General features: G+C 49.3%; 1 protein-coding gene across 2 annotated transcripts in view; it reads left to right on the forward strand.

Moving 5' to 3' along the window:
- Nucleotides 1-23,802, forward strand: part of LRRC40 (leucine rich repeat containing 40) — a 146,126-nt gene that overhangs the window by 786 nt on the left and 121,538 nt on the right. For both annotated transcript variants that reach the window (XM_063939104.1, XM_063939103.1), the window contains exons 2-4: nucleotides 9,500-9,681; nucleotides 11,918-11,991; nucleotides 12,228-12,357. In XM_063939104.1, the coding sequence (XP_063795174.1) occupies nucleotides 9,500-9,681; nucleotides 11,918-11,991; nucleotides 12,228-12,357 (386 nt within the window). The remainder of the gene's footprint in view (nucleotides 1-9,499; nucleotides 9,682-11,917; nucleotides 11,992-12,227; nucleotides 12,358-23,802) is intronic.

Consider the following 23,802-nt stretch of genomic DNA (forward strand, 5'->3'; position numbering starts at 1 on the left):
GGGGACTAGAGCGCTGCAGTGGTGGGGAGATGGGGCATCTGTGGGGGACTGGAGCGCTGCAGTGGTGGGGAGATGGGGCGTCTGTGGGGGACTGGAGCGCTGCAGTGGTGGGGAGATGGGGCGTCTGTGGGGGACTGGAGCGCTGCAGTGGTGGACAGGAGCGCTGCAGTGGTGGGGAGATGGGGCGTCTGTGGGGGACTAGAGCGCTGCAGTGGTGGGGAGATGGGGCGTCTGTGGGGGGCAGGAGCGCTGCAGTGGTGGGGAGACAGGGCGTCTGTGGGGGACTGGAGCGCTGCAGTGGTGGGGAGACGGCGTCTGTGGGGGACTGGAGCGCTGCAGTGGTGGGGGGATGGGGCATCTGTGGGGGACTGGAGCGCTGCAGTGGTGGGGAGACAGGGCGTCTGTGGGGGACTGGAGCGCTGCAGTGGTGGGGGGATGGGGCATCTGTGGGGGACTGGAGCGCTGCAGTGGTGGGGAGATGGGGCGTCTGTGGGGGACTGGAGCGCTGCAGTGGTGGGGAGATGGGGCGTCTGTGGGGGACTGGAGCGCTGCAGTGGTGGGGAGACGGGGCGTCTGGGGGACTGGAGCGCTGCAGTGGTGGGGAGATGGGGCGTCTGTGGGGGACTGGAGCGCTGCAGTGGTGGGGAGACGGGGCGTTTGTGGGGGACTGGAGCGCTGCAGTGGTGGGGAGACGGGGCGTCTGTGGGGGACTGGAGCGCTGCAGTGGTGGGGAGACGGGGTGTCTATGGGGGACAGGAGCGCTGTAGTGGGGGGTCAGGGTGTCTGGGGGGAAAGCGGCCAGCTCAACCTGTCAGCAAGGGGCCTGACCGAGGGTGAGGGGGGGCACGTGTGGGCAAGGGGCATGTGGTGTCTGTGGGTGACAAGAGCCCTGTAATGTGGGGATAGTGTGTCTGTGGGGGACAGGAGCGCTGTAGTGGTGGGACAGGGTGTCTGTGGGGGACTAGAGCGCTGCAGTGGTGGGGAGATGGGGCATCTGTGGGGGACTAGAGCGCTGCAGTGGTGGGGAGATGGGGCATCTGTGGGGGACTGGAGCGCTGCAGTGGTGGGGAGATGGGGCGCCAGTGGGGGACTGGAGCGCTGCAGTGGTGGGGAGATGGGGCGTCTGTGGGGGACTGGAGCGCTGCAGTGGTGGACAGGAGCGCTGCAGTGGTGGGGAGATGGGGCGTCTGTGGGGGACTAGAGCGCTGCAGTGGTGGGGAGATGGGGCGTCTGTGGGGGACTGGAGCGCTGCAGTGGTGGGGAGATGGGGCGTCTGTGGGGGACTGGAACGCTGCAGTGGTGGGGGGATGGGGCGTCTGTGGGGGACTGGAGCGCTGCAGTGGTGGGGAGACAGGGCGTCTGTGGGGGACTGGAGCGCTGCAGTGGTGGGGAGACAGGGCGTCTGTGGGGGACTGGAGCGCTGCAGTGGTGGGGGGATGGGGCATCTGTGGGGGACTGGAGCGCTGCAGTGGTGGGGAGACAGGGCGTCTGTGGGGGACTGGAGCGCTGCAGTGGTGGGGGGATGGGGCATCTGTGGGGGACTGGAGCGCTGCAGTGGTGGGGAGATGGGGCGTCTGTGGGGGACTGGAGCGCTGCAGTGGTGGGGAGATGGGGCGTCTGTGGGGGACTGGAGCGCTGCAGTGGTGGGGAGATGGGGCGTCTGTGGGGGACTGGAGCGCTGCAGTGGTGGGGAGACGGGGCGTCTGTGGGGGACTGGAGCGCTGCAGTGTTGGGGAGACGGGGCGTCTGTGGGGGACTGGAGCGCTGCAGTGATGGGGAGACAGGGCGTCTGTGGGGGACTGGAGCGCTGCAGTGGTGAGGAGACGGGGTGTCTATGGGGGACAGGAGCGCTGTAGTGGGGGGTCAGGGTGTCTGGGGGAAAAGCGGCCAGCTCAACCTGTCAGCGAGGGGCCTGACTGAGGGAGAGGGGGGCACGTGTGGGCAAGGGGCATGTGGTGTCTGTGGGTGACAAGAGCCCTGTAATGTGGGGATAGTGTGTCTGTGGGGGACAGGAGCGCTGTAGTGGGGGGACAGGGTGTCTGTGGGGGACTAGAGCGCTGCAGTGGTGGGGAGATGGGGCATCTGTGGGGGACTAGAGCGCTGCAGTGGTGGGGAGATGGGGCATCTGTGGGGGACTGGAGCGCTGCAGTGGTGGGTGATGGGGCGTCTTTGGGGGACTGGAGCGCTGCAGTGGTGGGGAGATGGGGTGTCTGTGGGGGACTGGAGCGCTGCAGTGGTGGGGAGATGGGGCGTCTGTGGGGGACTAGAGCGCTGCAGTGGTGGGGAGATGGGGCGTCTGTGGGGGACTGGAGCGCTGCAGTGGTGGGGAGATGGGGCGTCGGTGGGGGACTGGAGCGCTGCAGTGGTGGGGAGATGGGAAGTCTGTGGGGGACTGGAGCGCTGCAGTGGTGGGGAGATGGGGAGTCTGGGGGACTGGAGCGCTGCAGTGGTGGGGGGATGGGGCATCTGGGGGACTGGAGCGCTGCAGTGGTGGGGAGACAGGGCGTCTGTGGGGGACTGGAGCGCTGCAGTGGTGGGGGGATGGGGCATCTGTGGGGGACTGGAGCGCTGCAGTGGTGGGGAGACAGGGCGTCTGTGGGGGACTGGAGCGCTGCAGTGGTGGGGGGATGGGGCATCTGCGGGGGACTGGAGCGCTGCAGTGGTGGGGGGATGCCAGTTTCCGCACCTTAAAGCAGGTTTTAGTTGCGGTAACCGGCATTCTCTGACTTAAGTGCCGTCCATGATGTTTGCGCAGCGATAAAGGCAGAAAACAGCATTGCGGCACTAGTTTAGTCTGATTTCTGCATGCACCTTAGGCGGGGTGCAAGAAGAAGTCCTCTGGTCGGTGTTAGCAGCACGGTCCATTGAATAGCTTCGGGACCTCCTTCCTGGCGTTATTCATATCACGCTGAATTGAATCAAGCCCATTGTGTTTTGGCAAGGCCTGTCCTTGTGCAGTATTTAAGTAATCGCCATAAGTTTCACCTAATATGTTCAGATTTAACCATGATTAAATAGCGCTGCCCCCACTTGCTGCTTTCAGGAAAGCAAGGAAGAATAACGCAGTTTAGGAATCTTAAAGTGACGGTTCACACGCTTAAGCTGTAATTTGTCTCTTATGAGGCTGTATACAGTAAGATTACGCCCTAGCGCCTGTTTCCAACTTAACTTTGGCCACACGCTTGTGTCAGTTTCCAGATTCGTCCATTCGTCAAGCCGAGCGGCCAGATCCTGTGGGGTCCGTATAGTTGGACAATGACTGCATAGCTGGGATCATCCGACCTCCTATTCCACCAGTCTCGATCAACATCCTAAATCCTGATCTGATGCATATCAAGGCTGGTGTATTTTGATTTACATGCACAAAGATTGCAACCAATTTGGCATGACGTGACCTAATTGGCCATCAGAATCTCTACAGCTTGCAATTGTTTGTTATAAACTTTTATTATTATTATTATTATTATTATTTTCTCTATCGTCCTAGTGGATGCTGGGGTTCCTGAAAGGACCATGGGGAATAGCGGCTCCGCAGGAGACAGGGCACAAAAAGTAAAGCTTTTCCAGATCAGGTGGTGTGCACTGGCTCCTCCCCCTATGACCCTCCTCCAGACTCCAGTTAGATTTTTGTGCCCGGCCGAGAAGGGTGCAATCTAGGTGGCTCTCCTAAAGAGCTGCTTAGAAAAAGTTTAGCTAGGTTTTTTATTTTACAGTGATTCCTGCTGGCAACAGGATCACTGCAGCGAGGGACTGAGGGGAGAAGGAGTCAACTCACCTGCGTGCAGGATGGATTGGCTTCTTGGCTACTGGACATCAAGCTCCAGAGGGACGATCACAGGTACAGCCTGGATGGTCACCGGAGCCGCGCCGCCGGCCCCCTTGCAGATGCTGAAGTCAGAAGAGGTCCAGAATCGGCGGCTGAAGACTCCTGCAGTCTTCTAAAGGTAGCGCACAGCACTGCAGCTGTGCGCCATTTTCCTCTCAGCACACTTCACACAGCAGTCACTGAGGGTGCAGGGCGCTGGGAGGGGGGCGCCCTGGGAGGCGAATGTAACCTATATAAAGGCTAAAAATACCTCACATATAGCCCCCAGAGGCTATATGGAGATATTTAACCCCTGCCTGATTTCTCTAAATAGCGGGAGACGAGCCCGCCAGAAAAGGGGCGGGGCCTATCTCCTCAGCACACGGCGCCATTTCCTCTCACAGCTCCGCTGGTCAGGACGGCTCCCAGGTCTCTCCCCTGCACTGCACTACAGAAACAGGGTAAAACAGAGAGGGGGGGCAAATTTATGGCGATATTTTGATATAACAAAGCAGCTATAAGGGAGCACTTATTATAAGGCTATCCCTGATATATATATATAGCGCTTTTGGTGTGTGCTGGCAAACTCTCCCTCTGTCTCCCCAAAGGGCTAGTGGGTCCTGTCTTCGTTAGGAGCATTCCCCGTGTGTCTGCTGTGTGTCGGTACGTGTGTGTCGACATGTATGAGGACGATATTGGCGTGGAGGCGGAGCAATTGCCAAATATGAGGATGTCACCCCCTAGGGAGTCGACACCAGAATGGATGCCTTTATTTATGGAACTACGGGATAGTGTCAACACGCTAAAGCAGTCGTTTGACGACATGAGACGGCCGGACAATCAATTAGTGCCTGTCCAGGCGACTCAAACACCGTCAGGGGCTGTGAAACGCCCTTTGCCTCAGTCGGTCGACACAGACCCAGACACAGGCGATGACTCCAGTGGTGACGGTGACGAATCAACCGTATTTTCCAGTAGGGCCACACGTTATATGATTTTGGCAATGAAGGAGGCGTTACATTTAGCTGATACTACAGGTACCACTAAACAGGGTATTATGTGGGGTGTGAAAAAACTACCTATAGTTTTTCCTGAATCAGAAGAATTAAATGACGTGTGTAATGAAGCGTGGGTTGCCCCTGATAAAAAGCTGATAATTTCAAAGAAATTACTGGCATTATACCCTTTCCCGCCAGAGGTTAGGGAGCGCTGGGAAACACCTCCTAGGGTGGACAAGGCGCTAACACGCTTATCTAAACAAGTGGCGTTACCCTCTCCTGAGACGGCCGCACTTAAAGATCCATCAGATAGGAGGATGGAAAATATCCAAAAAAGTATATACACACATGCAGGTGTTATACTACGACCAGCTATAGCGACTGCCTGGATGTGCAGTGCTGGGGTAGTTTGGTCAGAGTCCCTGATTGAAAATATTGATACCCTGGACAGGGACAATATTTTACTGTCGTTAGAACAAATAAAGGATGCATTTCTTTATATGCGTGATGCACAGAGGGATATCTGCACACTGGCATCACGGGTAAGTGCTATGTCCATTTCGGCCAGAAGAGCTTTATGGACGCGACAGTGGACAGGCGATGCGGATTCAAAATGGCATATGGAAGTTTTGCAGTATAAAGGGGAGGAGTTATTTGGAGTCGGTCTATCAGATTTGGTGGCCACGGCTACAGCCGGGAAATCCACCTTTCTACCTCAAGTCACTCCCCAACAGAAAAAGGCACCGACCTTTCAACCGCAGCCCTTTCGTTCCTTTAAAAATAAGAGAGCAAAGGGCTATTCATATCTGCCACGAGGCAGAGGTCGAGGGAAGAGACAGCAACAGGCAGCTCCTTCCCAGGATCAGAAGCCCTCCCCGGCTTCTACAAAAGCCTCAGCATGACGCTGGGGCTTCTCAAGCGGACTCGGGGACGGTGGGGGGTCGTCTCAAAAATTACAGCGCGCAGTGGGCTCACTCGCAAGTAGATCCCTGGATCCTGCAGATAATATCTCAGGGGTACAGGTTGGAATTAGAGACAGATCCACCTCGCCGTTTCCTGAAGTCTGCTTTACCAACGTCCCCCTCCGAAAGGGAGACGGTTTTGGAAGCCATTCACAAGCTGTACTCTCAGCAGGTGATAGTCAAGGTACCTCTTCTACAACAAGGGAAGGGGTATTATTCCACTCTTTTTGTGGTACCGAAGCCGGATGGCTCGGTAAGGCCTATTCTAAATCTGAAGTCCTTGAACCTGTACATAAAGAAGTTCAAGTTCAAGATGGAGTCACTCAGAGCAGTGATAGCGAACCTGGAAGAGGGGGACTTTATGGTATCCTTGGACATCAAGGATGCGTATCTCCACGTTCCAATTTACCCCTCACACCAGGGGTACCTCAGGTTCGTTGTACAAAACTGTCACTATCAGTTTCAGACGCTGCCGTTCGGATTGTCCACGGCACCTCGGGTCTTTACAAAGGTAATGGCCGAGATGATGATTCTTCTTCGAAGAAAAGGCGTATTAATTATCCCATACTTGGACGATCTCCTAATAAGGGCAAGGTCCAGAGAACAGCTAGAGATGGGATTAGCACTGTCTCAAGAAGTGCTAAAACAGCACGGGTGGATTCTGAATATTCCAAAATCCCAGTTAATGCCGACAACTCGTCTGCTGTTCCTAGGGATGATTCTGGACACGGTTCAGAAAAAGGTTTTTCTCCCGGAGGAAAAAGCCAAGGAGTTATCCGAGCTTGTCAGGAACCTCCTAAAACCAGGAAAGGTGTCTGTACATCAATGCACAAGAGTCCTGGGAAAAATGGTGGCTTCTTACGAAGCAATTCCATTCGGCAGATTCCACGCAAGAATTTTCCAAAGGGATCTGTTGGACAAATGGTCAGGGTCGCATCTTCAGATGCACCTACGGATAACCCTGTCTCCAAGGACAAGGGTGTCTCTTCTGTGGTGGTTGCAGAGTCCTCATCTATTGGAGGGCCGCAGATTCGGCATACAGGATTGGATCCTGGTGACCACGGACGCCAGCCTGAGAGGCTGGGGAGCAGTCACACAAGGAAGAAACTTCCAGGGAGTATGGACGAGCCTGGAAACGTCTCTTCACATAAACATTCTGGAACTAAGAGCAATATACAATGCTCTAAGCCAGGCAGAACCTCTGCTTCAAGGAAAACCGGTGTTGATCCAGTCGGACAACATCACGGCAGTCGCCCATGTGAACAGACAGGGCGGCACAAGAAGCAGGAGTGCAATGGCAGAAGCTGCAAGGATTCTTCGCTGGGCAGAGAATCATGTGATAGCACTGTCAGCAGTGTTCATCCCGGGAGTGGACAACTGGGAAGCAGACTTCCTCAGCAGACACGATCTTCACCCGGGAGAGTGGGGACTTCATCCAGAAGTCTTCCACATGCTGGTAACCCGTTGGGAAAGACCAATGGTGGACATGATGGCGTCTCGCCTCAACAAAAAACTGGACAGGTATTGCGCCAGGTCAAGAGATCCGCAGGCAATAGCTGTGGACGCGCTGGTAACGCCTTGGGTGTACCAGTCGGTGTATGTGTTTCCTCCTCTGCCTCTCATACCAAAAGTATTGAGAATTATACGGCAAAGAGGCGTGAGAACGATACTAGTGGTTCCGGATTGGCCAAGAAGGACTTGGTACCCGGAACTTCAAGAGATGATCACGGAAGATCCGTGGCCTCTACCTCTAAGGAGGGACTTGCTTCAGCAGGGTCCCTGTCTGTTTCAAGACTTACCGCGGCTGCGTTTGACGGCATGGCGGTTGAACGCCGGATCCTAAAGGAAAAAGGCATGCCGGAAGAAGTCATTCCTACTTTGATTAAAGCAAGGAAGGAAGTAACCGTGCAACATTATCACCGAATTTGGCGAAAATATGTTGCGTGGTGCGAAGATCGGAGTGCTCCGACGGAGGAATTTCAACTGGGTCGATTCCTACATTTCCTGCAATCAGGATTGTCTATGGGTCTCAAATTGGGATCTATTAAGGTTCAAATTTCGGCCCTGTCGATTTTTTTTCAAAAAGAATTGGCTTCAGTCCCTGAAGTCCAGACCTTTGTTAAGGGAGTGCTGCATATACAGCCTCCTGTGGTGCCTCCAGTGGCACCGTGGGATCTCAATGTGGTTTTGGAATTTCTAAAATCTCATTGGTTTGAACCACTAAAAAAGGTGGATTTGAAATATCTCACATGGAAAGTGACCATGCTTCTAGCCCTTGCTTCGGCCAGGAGAGTGTCAGAACTGGCAGCTTTATCTTACAAAAGCCCATATCTGATTTTCCATTCGGACAGGGCAGAACTGCGGACTCGTCCGCATTTTCTCCCTAAGGTGGTGTCAGCATTTCATCTGAACCAGCCTATTGTAGTGCCTGCGGCTACAAGTGACTTGGAGGACTCCAAGTTACTGGACGTTGTCAGAGCATTAAAAATATATATTGCAAGGACAGCTGGAGTCAGAAAATCTGACTCGTTGTTTATATTGTATGCACCCAACAAGATGGGTGCTCCTGCGTCTAAGCAGACGATTGCTCGTTGGATCTGTAGCACAATCCAACTTGCACATTCTGTGGCAGGCCTGCCACAGCCTAAATCTGTAAAGGCCCACTCCACAAGGAAGGTGGGCTCATCTTGGGCGGCTGCCCGAGGGGTCTCGGCATTACAACTCTGCCGAGCAGCTACGTGGTCAGGGGAGAACACGTTTGTAAAATTTTACAAATTTGATACTCTGGCTAAGGAGGACCTGGAGTTCTCTCATTCGGTGCTGCAGAGAAATCCGCACTCTCCCGCCCGTTTGGGAGCTTTGGTATAATCCCCATGGTCCTTTCAGGAACCCCAGCATCCACTAGGACGATAGAGAAAATAAGATTTTACTTACCGATAAATCTATTTCTCGGAGTCCGTAGTGGATGCTGGGCGCCCATCCCAAGTGCGGATTATCTGCAATAATTGTACATAGTTATTGTTAACTAATTCGGGTTATTGTTGAAGGAAGCCATCTTTCAGAGGCTCCGCTGTTATCATACTGTTAACTGGGTTTAGATCACAAGTTGTACGGTGTGATTGGTGTGGCTGGTATGAGTCTTACCCGGGATTCAAAATCCTCCCTTATTGTGTACGCTCGTCCGGGCACAGTACCTAACTGGAGTCTGGAGGAGGGTCATAGGGGGAGGAGCCAGTGCACACCACCTGATCTGGAAAAGCTTTACTTTTTGTGCCCTGTCTCCTGCGGAGCCGCTATTCCCCATGGTCCTTTCAGGAACCCCAGCATCCACTACGGACTCCGAGAAATAGATTTATCGGTAAGTAAAATCTTATTATCCTTTATTTATATGGCGCCACATGGGCTCCGTACATAAACAAATAATCGAAAAGGAAAACAGCAACTTACAATTGACGACAATATAGGACAAGTACAGGGTAAATAAACATTGCTACATCAGTAGATGACGCTGGAATAAGTATCAGGTGGCAGGGGACTGCTGGAATTGGTGCAGTTGAAGAATATTAAAGTAAGAAAAAGTATAAGCACATGGGGGAAGAGGGCCCTGCTCGTGAGAGATTACCTTCTAAAGGGGAGGAGTAGACAGACGGGTGAGGGGTTATTCTTGACCAGGTGCTCGCATTTCAGTGTTCCTGTTATAATACTGATATGTATTTTCATGTCGCCCTGTCTAGTTCCAGTGAGTGTTTGGAGAATTAATTTGGATACACCGGAAGAGGCCAAGACGAGCGTGCAGTTCGACGGGTCTGACCGGTGGTGGGAACAGACTGATCTGACAAAGCTGGTTCTGGCTTCAAATAAACTGCAGTCACTGTCTGAAGAGATCCGGCTGCTTCCTGCTCTTGTGGTATTAGATGTAAGTCTGCGTTAAACTTGCAATCTACATGACTATAATTTATAGAGATCTTTGGTGCTAGACTGTTCTGCAGTATAACCCTGGGTGGCTTCAGCCATTTTTTGTAGATGGCACCAGTGGGAGCTGTCAATACATTGTAGCCTGGGCTGCAGCATTACGCTGGTCTGCTAATATTTACAAATCAACACTAGCTTAGAGCGGTGAAGTGTATAAAATAGTGACTGGTCTTCATCGTCTTCCCGCACATCAGTGAACAATCTGCAAACCAAGGGACGGCGAGTCCATTGAGCTCAGGTGGATTATTTTATTCTAGTCTCCAGAATTTGTGCTATACACTACTCAAACGCTGTCTCTCCAGTCAGAGTTTGAGTTATGGTCCTGGAGAATGGTGAAATGCGTCGGTTAACAGGCAGCTTGTCACAAGATTAAGATATTTGAGAAACGTATACTCTGTAACTTGATATAGGGATGGACATCGGAAGCTTCCGACATCAAATCATTCAGTGTGATGACTAGAAATTAATGTTGTGTACCTGCACACCAAGCGTTCTAGGTAACTGTGGTTTAGGCAAGCTGCTGCGCAATAGGTGACCAACCTAGTTAGAAACTATATTCAGGGTGTGCGCTACGCTCAGGTGGTGATGGCGGATTAATTAACTGGGCGATCAGTAGGAGTCCTTATGTGTGACAGATTATAAACATGAACCACTAATGTAGCCAGGGCAGTATGAAAACATGGTAAATTCAATTGAATAAATAATCCATGTTCCTAATGTGATACAGCCTGGTGGTGTTTGGTGCTTTTACTGTACCACAGTGGGGTCGATTCAATTCAGCAACAGTTGAATAGCGCCGGGAATTAGCTCCCGGCGCTATTCAATACAGCGACTAGTTACCCTCAATTGTCGAGAATTCTTCTTTCACCCCTGGGTGGGTGAGAGAAGAAAACAGACAAAAGTGCTGCCGCGAGGCTGATTCTGTCTGGAATCAGCATCGCCGCGGGTAGTTAAGTCGGAGAATGCCCGTTCTCCCGACAAAACAACCTGTTAAATCCGCAAGAACGGGCATTCGCCGACTTAACTTTAGCTGAATTGAATAGCGTCGGGAGCTAATTCCCGGCGCTATTCAACTGTCGCTGAATTGAATCGACTCCACTGATTCCTTGGTACGAAAAGTAATAGCTGTGGACCGCGGCATCCCCCTTACCCACTGTTTGTTATTGTTAGAGGATAGGTACCTTAACCTTGATGTTCGTTGCTATGGGAATGAGCTCCGAGATTGTTTAACAAAGACACAGGGGGGTATCCAATTAGATGTGGTAAAACATTGGGTGTGAAAAATGTGAGTTTTTCGCAGTTTTTCCCAATGTTTCACCAATATGTTTTTACAGGCTATCCAATTAAATCGCATGTAAAAAATAAAATAAAATAAAAGAGGCAGGTGAAACAAAATTCCTGATAAACCGTGCCTCGGCTTATCGGGGCTAATTGGATAGCTCCGCGGGTAATTTGATAACGGCCAAGACAGCTATTACTTGAGACCTTTTTTTCATATTAGTATGAAAAAATACCAAGTACAGTGGTAAAGCAAAAGCACTGAATACCATCAGCATCACATTAGGAACTTGGATTATTTATTTATTCAATTGAAGTCATGCTGTTTACCCTGACCGATCTGGTAATGTCACATTTTTATTCAGACTAGAATAACTAATATCGGAGCCTGACAATTCTACATCCTGAGATCTGTGTATTTTGTTACATCTGCTGTTTTGACATTTTGGAATTGAAGGACCATTGTGTCACTTTGTTACATTCTAGTAAAAGGTTTCTTTTAGTATAAATTGTTTCGACACCATGTTCATCCTGCCCAGGCTACATTAGTGTTTCAATGTGATGACTAGTTGCCATCTAAACCGTTGATGGTAAAACTGTGCATTCACAGAAGAAGCCAGAGCTTTGCAAATGCACAGATGCACTGTACTGCAGACGCAGTCACCTCCTATATGCCACCTGCCAGGAGCGTCCGATGACTGGCAACCCTTGCTAACTTGGGATTTGCAGTGGTTTGGGAAAATTGAATGTTGCTATCCAATAATTTTCCGATGTCCATCCCTAATTTAGTATTACTCAAGTTAACTAGAGATTAGGACAAATCTATAAACGAAAGTAGATACATTGTCGGTAACTAGAAGTTAAAGACACGGCCAGAATTAAATGCGGATTTCTATTCCTAGGTACATGACAATCTGCTGACGGAGCTTCCCAGCGCCATCGGAGAACTGATTAACATACAGAAGCTGAATATTAGGTATGTTCTGTTCCCATATCTCTGGCATCCTATTCTGTATATTAAGTACTATAAATATATAATACTGTATGATGCTTTTTGTGTAATGCAAGGATTTGTTCACGCTTCATTGTCCTTTGTTTTTTTTGTTTTTTTTAAAGTTGGAATTTCTATGTTTTTCTTTTATCATTAAAATTGCTCCCCCCCCCCCCTTCTTTAAATTGTGACGTCTCCTTATGTGTTTCCCTGATCACCAGTCACAATAAGCTGAAAGTGCTTCCGGGAGAGCTGGCCCAGCTGCACAATCTCAAGAGCCTTCTCATCCAGCACAACCAGTTGGAGGAAATACCAGACGCGATTGGACAGCTGGCCGTTTTGGAAGAATTGGTTAGTTCATAATGATAAAAAGCTATTTAATTATAGAGATGTTACTCTTTTTGAAAATATAAATGCACAAGGCATACTGCTTTTCTAATGAATTTAGGGGGTCATTCTGACCCGTTCGCACGCAGCGGTTTATCGCTGCAGTGCGAACGGGTGCGGCATGCGCGGCGGCCGCAGTGCGTGTGCGCGACGTTGCCCGGCTTACAAAGGAATCGGTCGCAGAGCCGACCGCAAAGAAGATTGACCGGAAGGAGGCATGCCAGGGCGGATCCGGACCGTTTGGAGCCGTTTTCGGGGAGTGGTGAGTAAAACGCAGGCGTGTCCAGAAGAACGGAGGGCGGATGTCTGACGTCAAAGCCGGCCCCAGCATCGCAGGGATTGTCGCACAGGGTAAGAATGTCCAGGGCTAGTCATCTTTTGCTTGAAATTTTTTTAGCTTAGCAGGGCTGCACAAGCGATCGCAGCCCTACTAAGCTAAAATACACTCCCCCATAGGTGTGGACTAGTTGATCGCACCAGCAGCAAAAAGTTGCTGGCTGCGATCAACTCTGAATGACCCCCTTAGTGTATACATTGTTTCCAAAGCAGACGTATATTTATAAACTTAAGGTATTTTCTTTAAATGATCTTACATCATATCCCAATTGTATTCTGTGTCTGAATACACCACATTAAAGTATGAGGTGCGATCAAAAATAAGCAATGTTTCTTATCTTTACTATCCCGCAAAGCTCCTGTAGGACATCACACTGAATAGTGTCGCCCCTATTGTTAAGTCCATTGTATGCTGATGGTTGAGCTTCTCATCATATTATTTGTTCTTCCTGCAGTATAATGTATAGCATGGGCTGTGACTGGCTGGGAACCCCTGCTTTCCTATTGGTCGATGTGCAGCATTGATAATTAATTGGTTAAGTTGGATGTTTCTTATCGGCCAATGGGAAATTGCACAGCACTCACGGTAGGCACATGCTGGAACTGACTGTAACCTATTGGTTAATCACAAAACTGCAACCACAGGGACGGGCGGACTGGACCACCGGACAAGTGGTAAGGTCCCCGCTGGGGGAAGAGACTGTTTAGGGCAATTACCAATTTTATTTCTATTAACAAAATATATATACACTTTTTAATTTCATGCTTGACTACTGTAATCACCGCACACATACAGAACTAAGGCCACTGGTTAATACTAAGGGGAAGAGCAATATGCAAAAACGGGGAGAAAGCAGAAGGTAATTAAACTTCCCTGCTTTTCTCTAATGAGGCTGATTTAAGCTGTGTGTGGATGGCATTTTGCTATGAGCTTCAGTAAGCGGAGCTTAGCACTGCATATTGCACAGCGTGCTGCTTGCTTTCCCCATACTATACAGAGAATCAGAAATGAAAAACGGGAGACCACAGTGGAAATCTTCCATTAACCCGCTACGTGAATAGTGAGAGAGTGTGAAAAAGCCTTTTAGCACTGCTAAACATATTTTCACTGCCTTTTAAATAGACCCCAAAGTTCTCTTCACCCCACTTTTCCCCCGCGTGACTGCAACAGAAGGAGAATATGATCATCAATAGGTTACGGCATTGTTTCCCAAATTCGTTCCAGGTTTTAGGGATAACCCTGCTTGTGCACAGATCTTACAATCAACTTCGGTACTAATTAAGTCACCAGTCCCTAACCGTGGAAATCCTTAAAACCTGGACTGTTGGGATGACCTGAGGACTGTATTTGGGAAGCACTGGGTTGCGTTATAGGGAGGAATGGGTATAGTTCAGGGAAGGTAATAATTTCTCTTATGAGGATGAAGGGGTTCTGTAGATGAGACGGACGGAGTTAATTAGAGGGATAAAGAACATGGATGAAAGTAATTGAAGATGTGGGGTTAATTAGTAAGGTATCCGGATGATGGCTCGTCAGTCAGTAGGTCGACAGGTACAAAAGATTGACATGTAAAAAGTAGACAGTGCTTAAGGCCGACGGGTTGATAAGATCCACATGACAATGATCAACGCACCCTTTTTTTTTGTTTCCTTCATGTTTTTATTTACCATTAACAAGGGCTACAGTTGGGAATAGTAACCTGTAGCGAGCGCAGCGTTAGAAGAGCGATCTACCTTGCTGAAGCATGGCGAGCGATGCAAGCCCGCAAGAGTACACGTTTTCACTAATTGGGGTCCCATATGGTTAAACATATAAAATGACACCGAATGCATGTCGGCCAGATGGGGTCGACCTATTGACTGTCTATCTAGATACTGTCGATCTTTCATACCACACCCATCTAATAATTTTATGAGCTAGGGTGAATTATGAATAAGTTAATGAAATTGTATGGTGATCAGAAATTGTATTACAAATATGGAGGCCACTACAATATTTTCTCTATCATCTGTAAGGGATATTGGGGAATTAGTATGATTGGTATAGACGGGGTACAAAGGAGCCGGTGCACTTTAAATTTCTTCACTGGGTGTGCTGGCTCCTCCCCTCTATTGCCCCCTTCCACAGACCGTTTAGAAAAAAGTGCCCTCAGGAGAGGATGCACACTCTGAGCTCCAGAGAGTTTTCTTCAGTTTCTTTTAAAACTTTATTATTTTCGATATGCTGTTTGGGCAACAGTATACCTGCACTTTCTCTAACGTCCTAGAGGATGCTGGGGACTCCGTAAGGACCATGGGATAGACGGGCTCCGCAGGAGACATGGGCACTTTAAGAAAGAATTTAGTTCCTGGTGTGCACTGGCTCCTCCCTCTATGCCCCTCCTCCAGACCTCAGTTTGATACTGTGCCCAGAGGAGCTGGGTGCTTTTCAGTGAGCTCTCCTGAGTTTACTGATAGAAAGTATTTCTCTTTCATCCATCTGGGGGACGCTGCGCCATTACTTGTGGGTTAGAGGTGTGTGGTTGTGGAGTTTGGCACAGAACTATTAAAACCTGACTCCTCCCCCCTCTAACCCCTCCCATTTCCTTCCTGCCTAGCCAGCACCTCAGTTTTAGTTTTGTGCCTGTGGAGTACAGACACAGATTTTTTTCTCTGAAAGATTTTAGGGGGGATACCCGATGTAGATCTGATGGCATCTTGTCTCAACAATAAACCTCCTCTCTGCGGGTCGCGTGCTCAGGACCCTTAAGCAATTCTAATCAATGCACTGACGGCGCTGTGGCACTTTCAACTGGGATATGTGTTTCCACCATTTCCACTGATTCCACGTCTGCTTAAACGCGTTCAGAGAGAAGGTCTTCCAATCATTCTGGTGGACCCAGATTGGCCACGATGACAGTGGTACACTCTTCTGCACAATAGGGTCGTCGAGAAACCATCCCGACCCCCTCTGCTCCAGATCTTATGATTCAAGGACCATGTCACCACACAGGTTGGGTCGGCTGACTTTGACGGCTTGGTTCTTGAATCCAACATTTTAAGCGGAAAAAGTTTTTTCTCGTCCTGTTGAGTAAACGATGATTCAGGCTAGATAACCGGTGGCTTCTGGAATTTACCACGGAGTGTGGCGTATTTACATTGCTTGGTGTGAAAAGCGTGGTTTAACACCGGATGTGTTTAGAGTTTCCTCATCTGTTATCTTTTCTTCAGGAGGGTCTCAATAAGGATCTGAGACTTCTTCACTAATGGGGTCAAGTTTCTACCTTATCGGTTCTACTTCATAGGAGACTGGCTATCATTCCAGAAGTTCAGACGTTCCTTCAGGGAGTTCTTCGGATTCAGCCACCTTTATTTTTTTGGTTCCTCCCTGGGACTTTAACTTAGTCCTTACGGCTTTTCAGAAATCTCCATTTCAACCTTTGGAATCTGCACAATTGCGGTTTATAACGTTCAATGTCTTCCGATTGACAATTGCCTCCAAAAGATGAGCATCTAAATTGGCAGCTCTTTCTTGCAGACCACCCTTGTTGGGTTTTCATGATGATCGGGTGGTTCTGCGAACAAAACCTTCCTTCCTTCCGAAGGTTGTGTCAGCGTTTCATCTAAATCAGGACATTGTCCTTTCAGCGTTTACTCCTCCTCCTTCCGGGGAGGATTCCCATTTGGCTCTTTTAGATGTGCTTAGGGCCTTACGGATTTATTTATCTCGTACGAATTCTATCCGTCGTACGGATGCATTGTTGGTTTTTAATGGCTGCGTCCAAACGAGATTGGCCGGATTCCAAGTACACAGTGACTTGTTGGGTAACTACGACCATCACACAGTCTTCTAATGTTTCAGTTCCTGACTCGATTCAAGCTCCTTCGACTCCAGCTATTGGAGCTTCTTGAGATGTTCGCGGGGCTGCGTCTATTGAGCAGTCGTGTAGGGCGGCGACCTGGTCGTTTGTGCATATGTTTTAAAAAGGTTTTACCCTTCTAACACTTTCGGTTTGGAGACTGCCCCTGTTGGGCGTCAAATTTGGCGGACGGCTATGCCGTCTATGTCTCCCTCCTCTCATTTGCTTGCTTTGGGAAATCCCACAAGTAATGGCGCAGCGTCCCCCAGATGGATGAAAGAGAAATAGGGATTTTTGTTTACTTACCGTAAAATCTCTCTCTCTGATTCCATCTGGGGGACGCTGCGATCCCTCCCATATGTTGTCTGGTTTAACCAGTTAATTTTTTTCGGTCTATCTCCTTTGGCTTGGCTAAACGTTAACTGAGGTGCTGGCTAGGCAGGAAGGAAATGGGAGGGGTTAGAGGGGGGAGGAGTCAGGTTTTAATAGTTCTGTGCCAAACTCCACAACCACACACCTCTAACCCACAAGTAATGGCGCAGCGTCCCCCAGATGGAATCAGAGAAAGAGATTTTACGGTAAGTAAACAAAAATCCCTATTTTGTTAGGTGTTTTATTTTCAGGGAGCTCTGCTGGCAACAGACTCCCTGCATCGAGGGACTGAGGGGAGAGAAGCAACCCTACTCTCCGAAGCTAGGTCCTGCTTCTTAGGCTACTGGACACCATTAGCTCCAGAGGGATTGGTACGCAGGATCTCACCCTCGCCGTCCGTCCCAGAGCCGCGCCGCCGTCCCCCTCGCAGAGCCGGAAGACAGAAGCCGGGTGAGTATGAGAAGAAAAGAAGACCTCACAGGCGGCAGAAGACTTCATGATCTTCACTAGAGGTAACGCACAGCACTGCAGCTGTGCGCCATTGCTCCACACACCTCACATACTCCGGTCACTGTAAGGGTGCAGGGCGCTGGGGGGGGCGCCCTGGGCAGCATTTGGGACCTCATATTGGCAAAAAGAACACATATATATACAGCTGGGCACTGTATATATGTATGAGCCCCCGCCAAAATTACTGTTTAAGCGGGACAGAAGCCCGCCGCCGAGGGGGCAGGGCTTCTCCTTCAGCACTCACCAGCGCCATTTTTTCTCCACAGCACCGCTGAGGAAGCTCCCCGGGCTCTCCCCTGCTGATACACGGTAGAAGAGGGTTGAAAAGAGAGGGGGGGGGGCACATAATTAGGCGCAAAAACTATAACATACAGCAGCTACCTGGTTAACATTTAAGTTAGTGTTATTCCTGGGATATTATAGCGCTGGGGTGTGTGCTTGCATTTTCTCTCTCTGTCTCTCCAAAGGGCCTGGTGAGGGAACTGTCTTCAGAAAGGACATTCCCTGTGTGTGTGGTGTGTCGGTACGCTTGTGTCGACATGTCTGATGAGGAAGGCTATGTGGGAGAGGAGAGGGAGCAAATGAATGTGGTGTCTCCGCCGACGGCGCCGACACCTGATTGGATGGATATGTGGAAGGTTTTAAATGATAATGTTAATTCCTTGCATAAAAGATTTGACAAGGCTGATGCATTGGGGCAGTCAGGGTCTCAACACATGCCTGACCCTATGTCGCAGGGACCGTCAGGGTCTCATAAGCGCCCACTATCCCAAATTGTTGACACAGATACCGACATGGATTCTGACTCCAGTGTCGATTACGATGATGCAAAGTTACAGCCAAAATTGGCTAAATCCCTTCGATATATGATTATAGCAATAAAGGATGTTTTGCACATCACAGAGGAAACCCCTGTCCCTGACACGAGGGTGTATATGTTGATAATGTCAATTATTACCTTTAAACATGAAGCTATATACTAATACCGTGGAGCCGTTATGGCCGCTAGACCACGTGCACGTGCTATGCACTTGTACGCTATTTGCGTACAGAGTCCTGCACGTGATACGCACTTGGCGTACGCACGCTGCGCTGTGTGTACGGATTACACACTGCGGGCGCACACACAGTGGTTAACCTTTTAAACCTTGCTAATAAGACACAGTGAGAAGATACTTATACTTTAAACCTTAATAACCAATTACCGGATAGATGTAATGATTAGAACCTTTAAAACAATGTGTATGGTGTTTGAGCAATTGAGTCACTAAAGCCCTTTGTAATAAACAATGAAAACACAAAACCTGGTTTGGATTTAAAACCGCAGCAGTTCTAACACTGCCGTGGATCATTTAGAGAAAAAGGGGAAACACAATACAAGTCATACACTACAAACTAACAGAGAAATCTAAACAGAATAACAGAATATACATGAACAATAGCGAAGTATCGCAAACAAGAGCGGACAGAATGAGAACACAATGAGAACAAATGGCGAACAGAATGGATAACAAAATGGCTACAGAGAATAATACATACGTGGGGATGATTCGCAAGCGCGTCCTGGATCCAGCCCTCAGCATTCAGAGAGAAAGCCTTCAGAGAGAGTGAGTGACTGGACAGGCAATGGTGGTCTTTATATACACAACATACATTCACAACACAATGGTCCCTACAATCTCATTGTTCATTGGACACAGGAATATGTCTCCACATTATAGCAAAGGTCATAGGTGGATTTGAACAGGTGGGCTGTGTCTTTCTCCAACTGCTCTGGTGGGAGGTATCCTCAGGATTCCCGCCGCATGTGTAATTTATTGCAAATACAATATGTGTTCATAAATTACTTTTGTGCATAACTGTACGCAGGAGCGAGCGATCCTTTCCTAACTAGCATCGGAATGTTACTCATAAAATACCCTACAGCTGGATACTAGACACCACCTTTCAACCTTTGTCTGACCCTTCCTATCATGCAAAGAGGAATCTCTCTGTCCAGGAACAGTTTAAACTAAACATACTTGCTAACATTGTCTAGGGGCATATTTACTAAAATATACGCTATTTGGGTTAAATATGCTATGATCGAGTCGCACGCTAGACGCTTACAAACTCTACCGTAAATGCGCATACACCGCGCGTGATTGCCGGAGCGATCTTACGCAAATTGCTGATATGTGCACGCACGGCAGAGCGTGTGCACGTGCAGCGGGCATGTGCATGAGGGGTTAGTACAAGGCATATGTATCAGGATATTTTTCGACTTTGACAATGTATAAGGGAAAGAAGCCTGAGGTAACTTTTCCCCCCTCACACGAACTGAATGAGTTAAGTCAGTGGTTCCCAAACTGTGTGCCGTGGCACCCTGGGGTGCCGCGGGACACTTGCAGGGGTGCCTCAGGTTGGTGGTCAAGGACCAATTCAAACTATTTATTGTCAATTTAATAGGCAAAACCAGTGCTGATGGCTTCCAGTTATAAAATATGTGGACAAACAGAAGCAAATCTTGTCCCTCACCACATAACTGACCGTAAGGATGACATATAAACATAATTTACTTAATATAATATTTTTTTCTAAATTTCTCAATAAGAAACTTGTGGCCTAGGGGTGCCGTGAAAAAAAAATCTGACACTCCAGGGTGCCGTGACTCACCGAAGTTTGGGAACCACTGAGTTTAGTGAAAAAGCTTGGGAATCTCCAGATAAAAAACTGCAGATTTCCAAACGGATTCTTATGGCGTATCCTTTCCCGCCAACGGATAGGTTACGATGGGAATCCTCCCCTAGGGTGGACAAAGCTTTAACACGCTTATCCAAAAAGGTAGCCCTGCCATCCCAGGATACGGCTACCCTCAAAGATGCTGCTGATCGCAAACAGGAGGTTACCCTGAAGTCCATTTGTACACATTCGGGTACCTTACTAAGACCGGCAATTGCGTCGGCCTGGGTGTGTAGTGCTGTAGCGGCATGGACAGATACCTTATCTGAGGAATTGGATACCCTAGATAAGGATACTGTATTATTGACCCTGGGGCATATAAAAGACGCTGTCCTATATATGAGAGATGCTCAAAGAGACATTAGTCTACTGGGTTCTAGAATAAACGCTATGTCGATTTCTGCCAGAAGGGTCCTGTGGACTCGGCAATGGACAGGTGATGCCGACTCAAAAAGCCATATGGAGGTTTTACCTTACAAGGGTGAGGAATTGTTCGGGGAAGGTCTCTCGGACCTGGTCTCCACAGCTACAGCTGGAAAGTCAAATTTTTTGCCTTATGTTCCCTCACAGCCTAAGAGGGTACCGTATTATCAAATGCAGTCCTTTCGTTCACAAAGAAACAACAAAGTCCGAGGTGCGTCCTTTCTTGCCAGAGGTAGGGGCAGAGGAAAGAAGCTGCACAACTCAGCTAGTTCCCAGGAACAGAAGTCCTCACCGGCCTCTACAAAATCCACCGCAGACGCTGGGGCTCCACTGGCGGAGCCGGGCCCTGTGGGGGCACGTCTTCGGAATTTCAGCCACATGTAGGTTCACTCCCAGGTGGATCCTTGGGCAATAGAAATTGTGTCTCAGGGTTACAAGCTGGAATTCGAAGAGGTGCCTCCTCGCCGGTATTTCAAATCGGCCCTACCATCTTCCCCCCCAAGAGAGGGAAATAGTGTTAAACGCAATACAAAATTTGTATCTTCAGCAGGGGGTGGTCAAGGTTCCCCTCCTTCAACAGGGAAGGGGTTATTATTCGACCATGTTTGTAGTCCCGAAACCGGACGGTTCGGTCAGACCCATATTGAATTTAAAATCTCTGAACCTATACTTGAAAAGGTTCAAGATGGAATCGCTAAGAGCGGTCATCGCAAGCCTGGAAGGGGGGGATTTTATGGTGTCACTGGACATAAAGGATGCGTACCTTCATGTCCCCATTTATCCACCTCATCAGGCGTACCTAAGATTTGTGGTACAGGATTGTCATCACCAATTTCAGACGTTGCCATTTGGTCTCTCAACGGCCCCGAGGATTTTCACCAAGGTAATGGCGGAAATGATGGTGCTCCTGCGGAAACAAGATGTCACAATTATCCCGTACTTGGACGATCTCCTCATAAAAGCGAGATCAAGAGAGCAGTTGCTGAACAGCGTATCTCTTTCACTGAAAGTGTTACAGCAACACGGCTGGATTCTCAATATTCCAAAGTCGCAGTTGGTTCCTACGACTCGTCTGCCCTTCTTGGGCATGATTCTGGACACGGACCAGAAGAGGGTTTATCTCCCGATAGAGAAGGCCCAGGAACTCATGACTATGGTCAAGAACCTATTGAAACCAAAACAGGTGTCAGTGCATCATTGCACTCGAGTCCTGGGAAAGATGGTGGCGTCATACGAGGCCATTCCCTTCGGCAGGTTCCATGCGAGGACTTTCCAATGGGACCTACTGGACAAGTGGTCCGGGTCACATCTTCAGATGCATCGGTTGATCACCCTGTCCCCCAGGGCCAGGGTGCCACTACTGTGGTGGCTGCAGAGTGCTCACCTTCTCGAGGGCCGCAGATTCGGCATTCAGGACTGGATCCTGGTGACCACGGACGCAAGCCTCTGAGGTTGGGGAGCAGTCACACAGGGAAGAAATTTCCTGGGTCTTTGGTCAAGTCAAGAGACTTGTCTTCACATCAACATCCTGGAGCTAAGGGCCATATACAACGCCCTACGTCAAGCGGAGACCTTACTTCGCGACCGACCAGTTCTGATCCAGTCAGACAACATCACCGCAGTGGCTCATGTAAACCGCCAAGGCGGCACAAGGAGCAGAGTGGCAATGGCGGAAGCCACCAGAATTCTTTGCTGGGCGGAGAATCATGTAAGCACACTGTCAGCAGTGTTCATTCCGGGAGTGGACAACTGGGAAGCAGACTTCCTCAGCAGACACGACCTACACCCGGGAGAGTGGGGACTTCATCCAGAAGTCTTCGCACAGATTGTGAGTCGGTGGGAACTGCCACAGATAGACATGATGGCGTCCCGCCTCAACAAAAAGCTACAGAGGTATTGTGCCAGGTCAAGAGACCCTCAGGCAGTAGCGGTAGACGGTAGTGTTCCGGTCAGTCTATGTATTTCCTCCTCTTCCTCTCATACCAAAGATGTTGAGGATAGTAAGAAGAAATGGAGTGAGAACAATCCTCATTGTTCCAGATTGGCCAAGACGGACCTGGTATCCAGATCTGCAGGAACTGCTCACAGAAGATCCGTGGCCTCTTCCTCTAAGACAGGACCTGTTGCAACAGGGACCCTGTCTGTTCCAAGACTTACCGTGGCTGCGTTTGACGGCATGGCGGTTGAACGCGGGATCCTAGCAGAAAAAGGCATTCCGGTTGAGGTTATCCCTATGCTGATAAAGGCTAGGAAGGAAGTAACAGCAAAACATTATCACCGTATATGGCGAAAATATGTTTCTTGGTGTGAGACCAAGAATGCTCCTACGGAAGAATTCCATCTGGGTCGTTTCCTTCACTTCCTACAATCTGGAGTGAATTTGGGCCTTAAATTAGGTTCCATTAAGGTCCAGATTTCGGCCCTATCCATTTTCTTTCAAAAAGAATTTGCTTCTCTCCCAGAAGTTTAGACTTTTGTAAAGGGAGTGCTGCATATTCAGCCTCCTTTTGTGCCTCCGGTGGCACCTTGGGATCTTAACGTGGTGTTAAGTTTCCTAAAGTCACACTGGTTTGAACCACTTAAAACGGTGGAGTTGAAATATCTCACGTGGAAGGTGGTCATGTTATTAGCCTTGGCTTCGGCTAGGCGAGTGTCTGAATTAGCGGCTTTGTCACATAAAAGCCCCTATTTGGTTTTCCATATGGATAGAGCAGAATTGCGGACCCGTTCGCAATTTCTGCCAAAAGTGGTTTCATCTTTTCATATGAACCAACCTATTGTGGTGCCTGTGGCTACACGTGACTTGGAGGATTCCGAGTTACTTGATGTGGTCAGGGCTTTGAAAATTTACGTAGCCAGAACGGCTAGAGTCAGGAAAACTGAAGCGCTGTTTGTCCTGTATGCATCCAACAAGATTGGTGCCCCTGCTTCAAAGCAAACTATTGCTCGCTGGATTTGTAACACGATTCAGCAAGCGCATTCTACGGCTGGTTTGCCGTTACCAAAATCGGTCAAGGCCCATTCCACTAGGAAGGTGGGCTCTTCTTGGGCGGCTGCCCGGGGGGTCTCGGCACTACAGCTGTGTCGAGCTGCTACTTGGTCGGGTTCAAACACTTTTGCAAAATTCTACAAGTTTGATACCCTGGCTGAGGAGGACCTCATGTTTGCTCAATCGGTGCTGCAGAGTCATCCGCACTCTCCCGCCCGT

This window comes from Pseudophryne corroboree, chromosome 9 (genome assembly GCF_028390025.1).
Source record: "Pseudophryne corroboree isolate aPseCor3 chromosome 9, aPseCor3.hap2, whole genome shotgun sequence".
Taxonomy (NCBI): Eukaryota; Metazoa; Chordata; class Amphibia; order Anura; family Myobatrachidae; genus Pseudophryne; species Pseudophryne corroboree.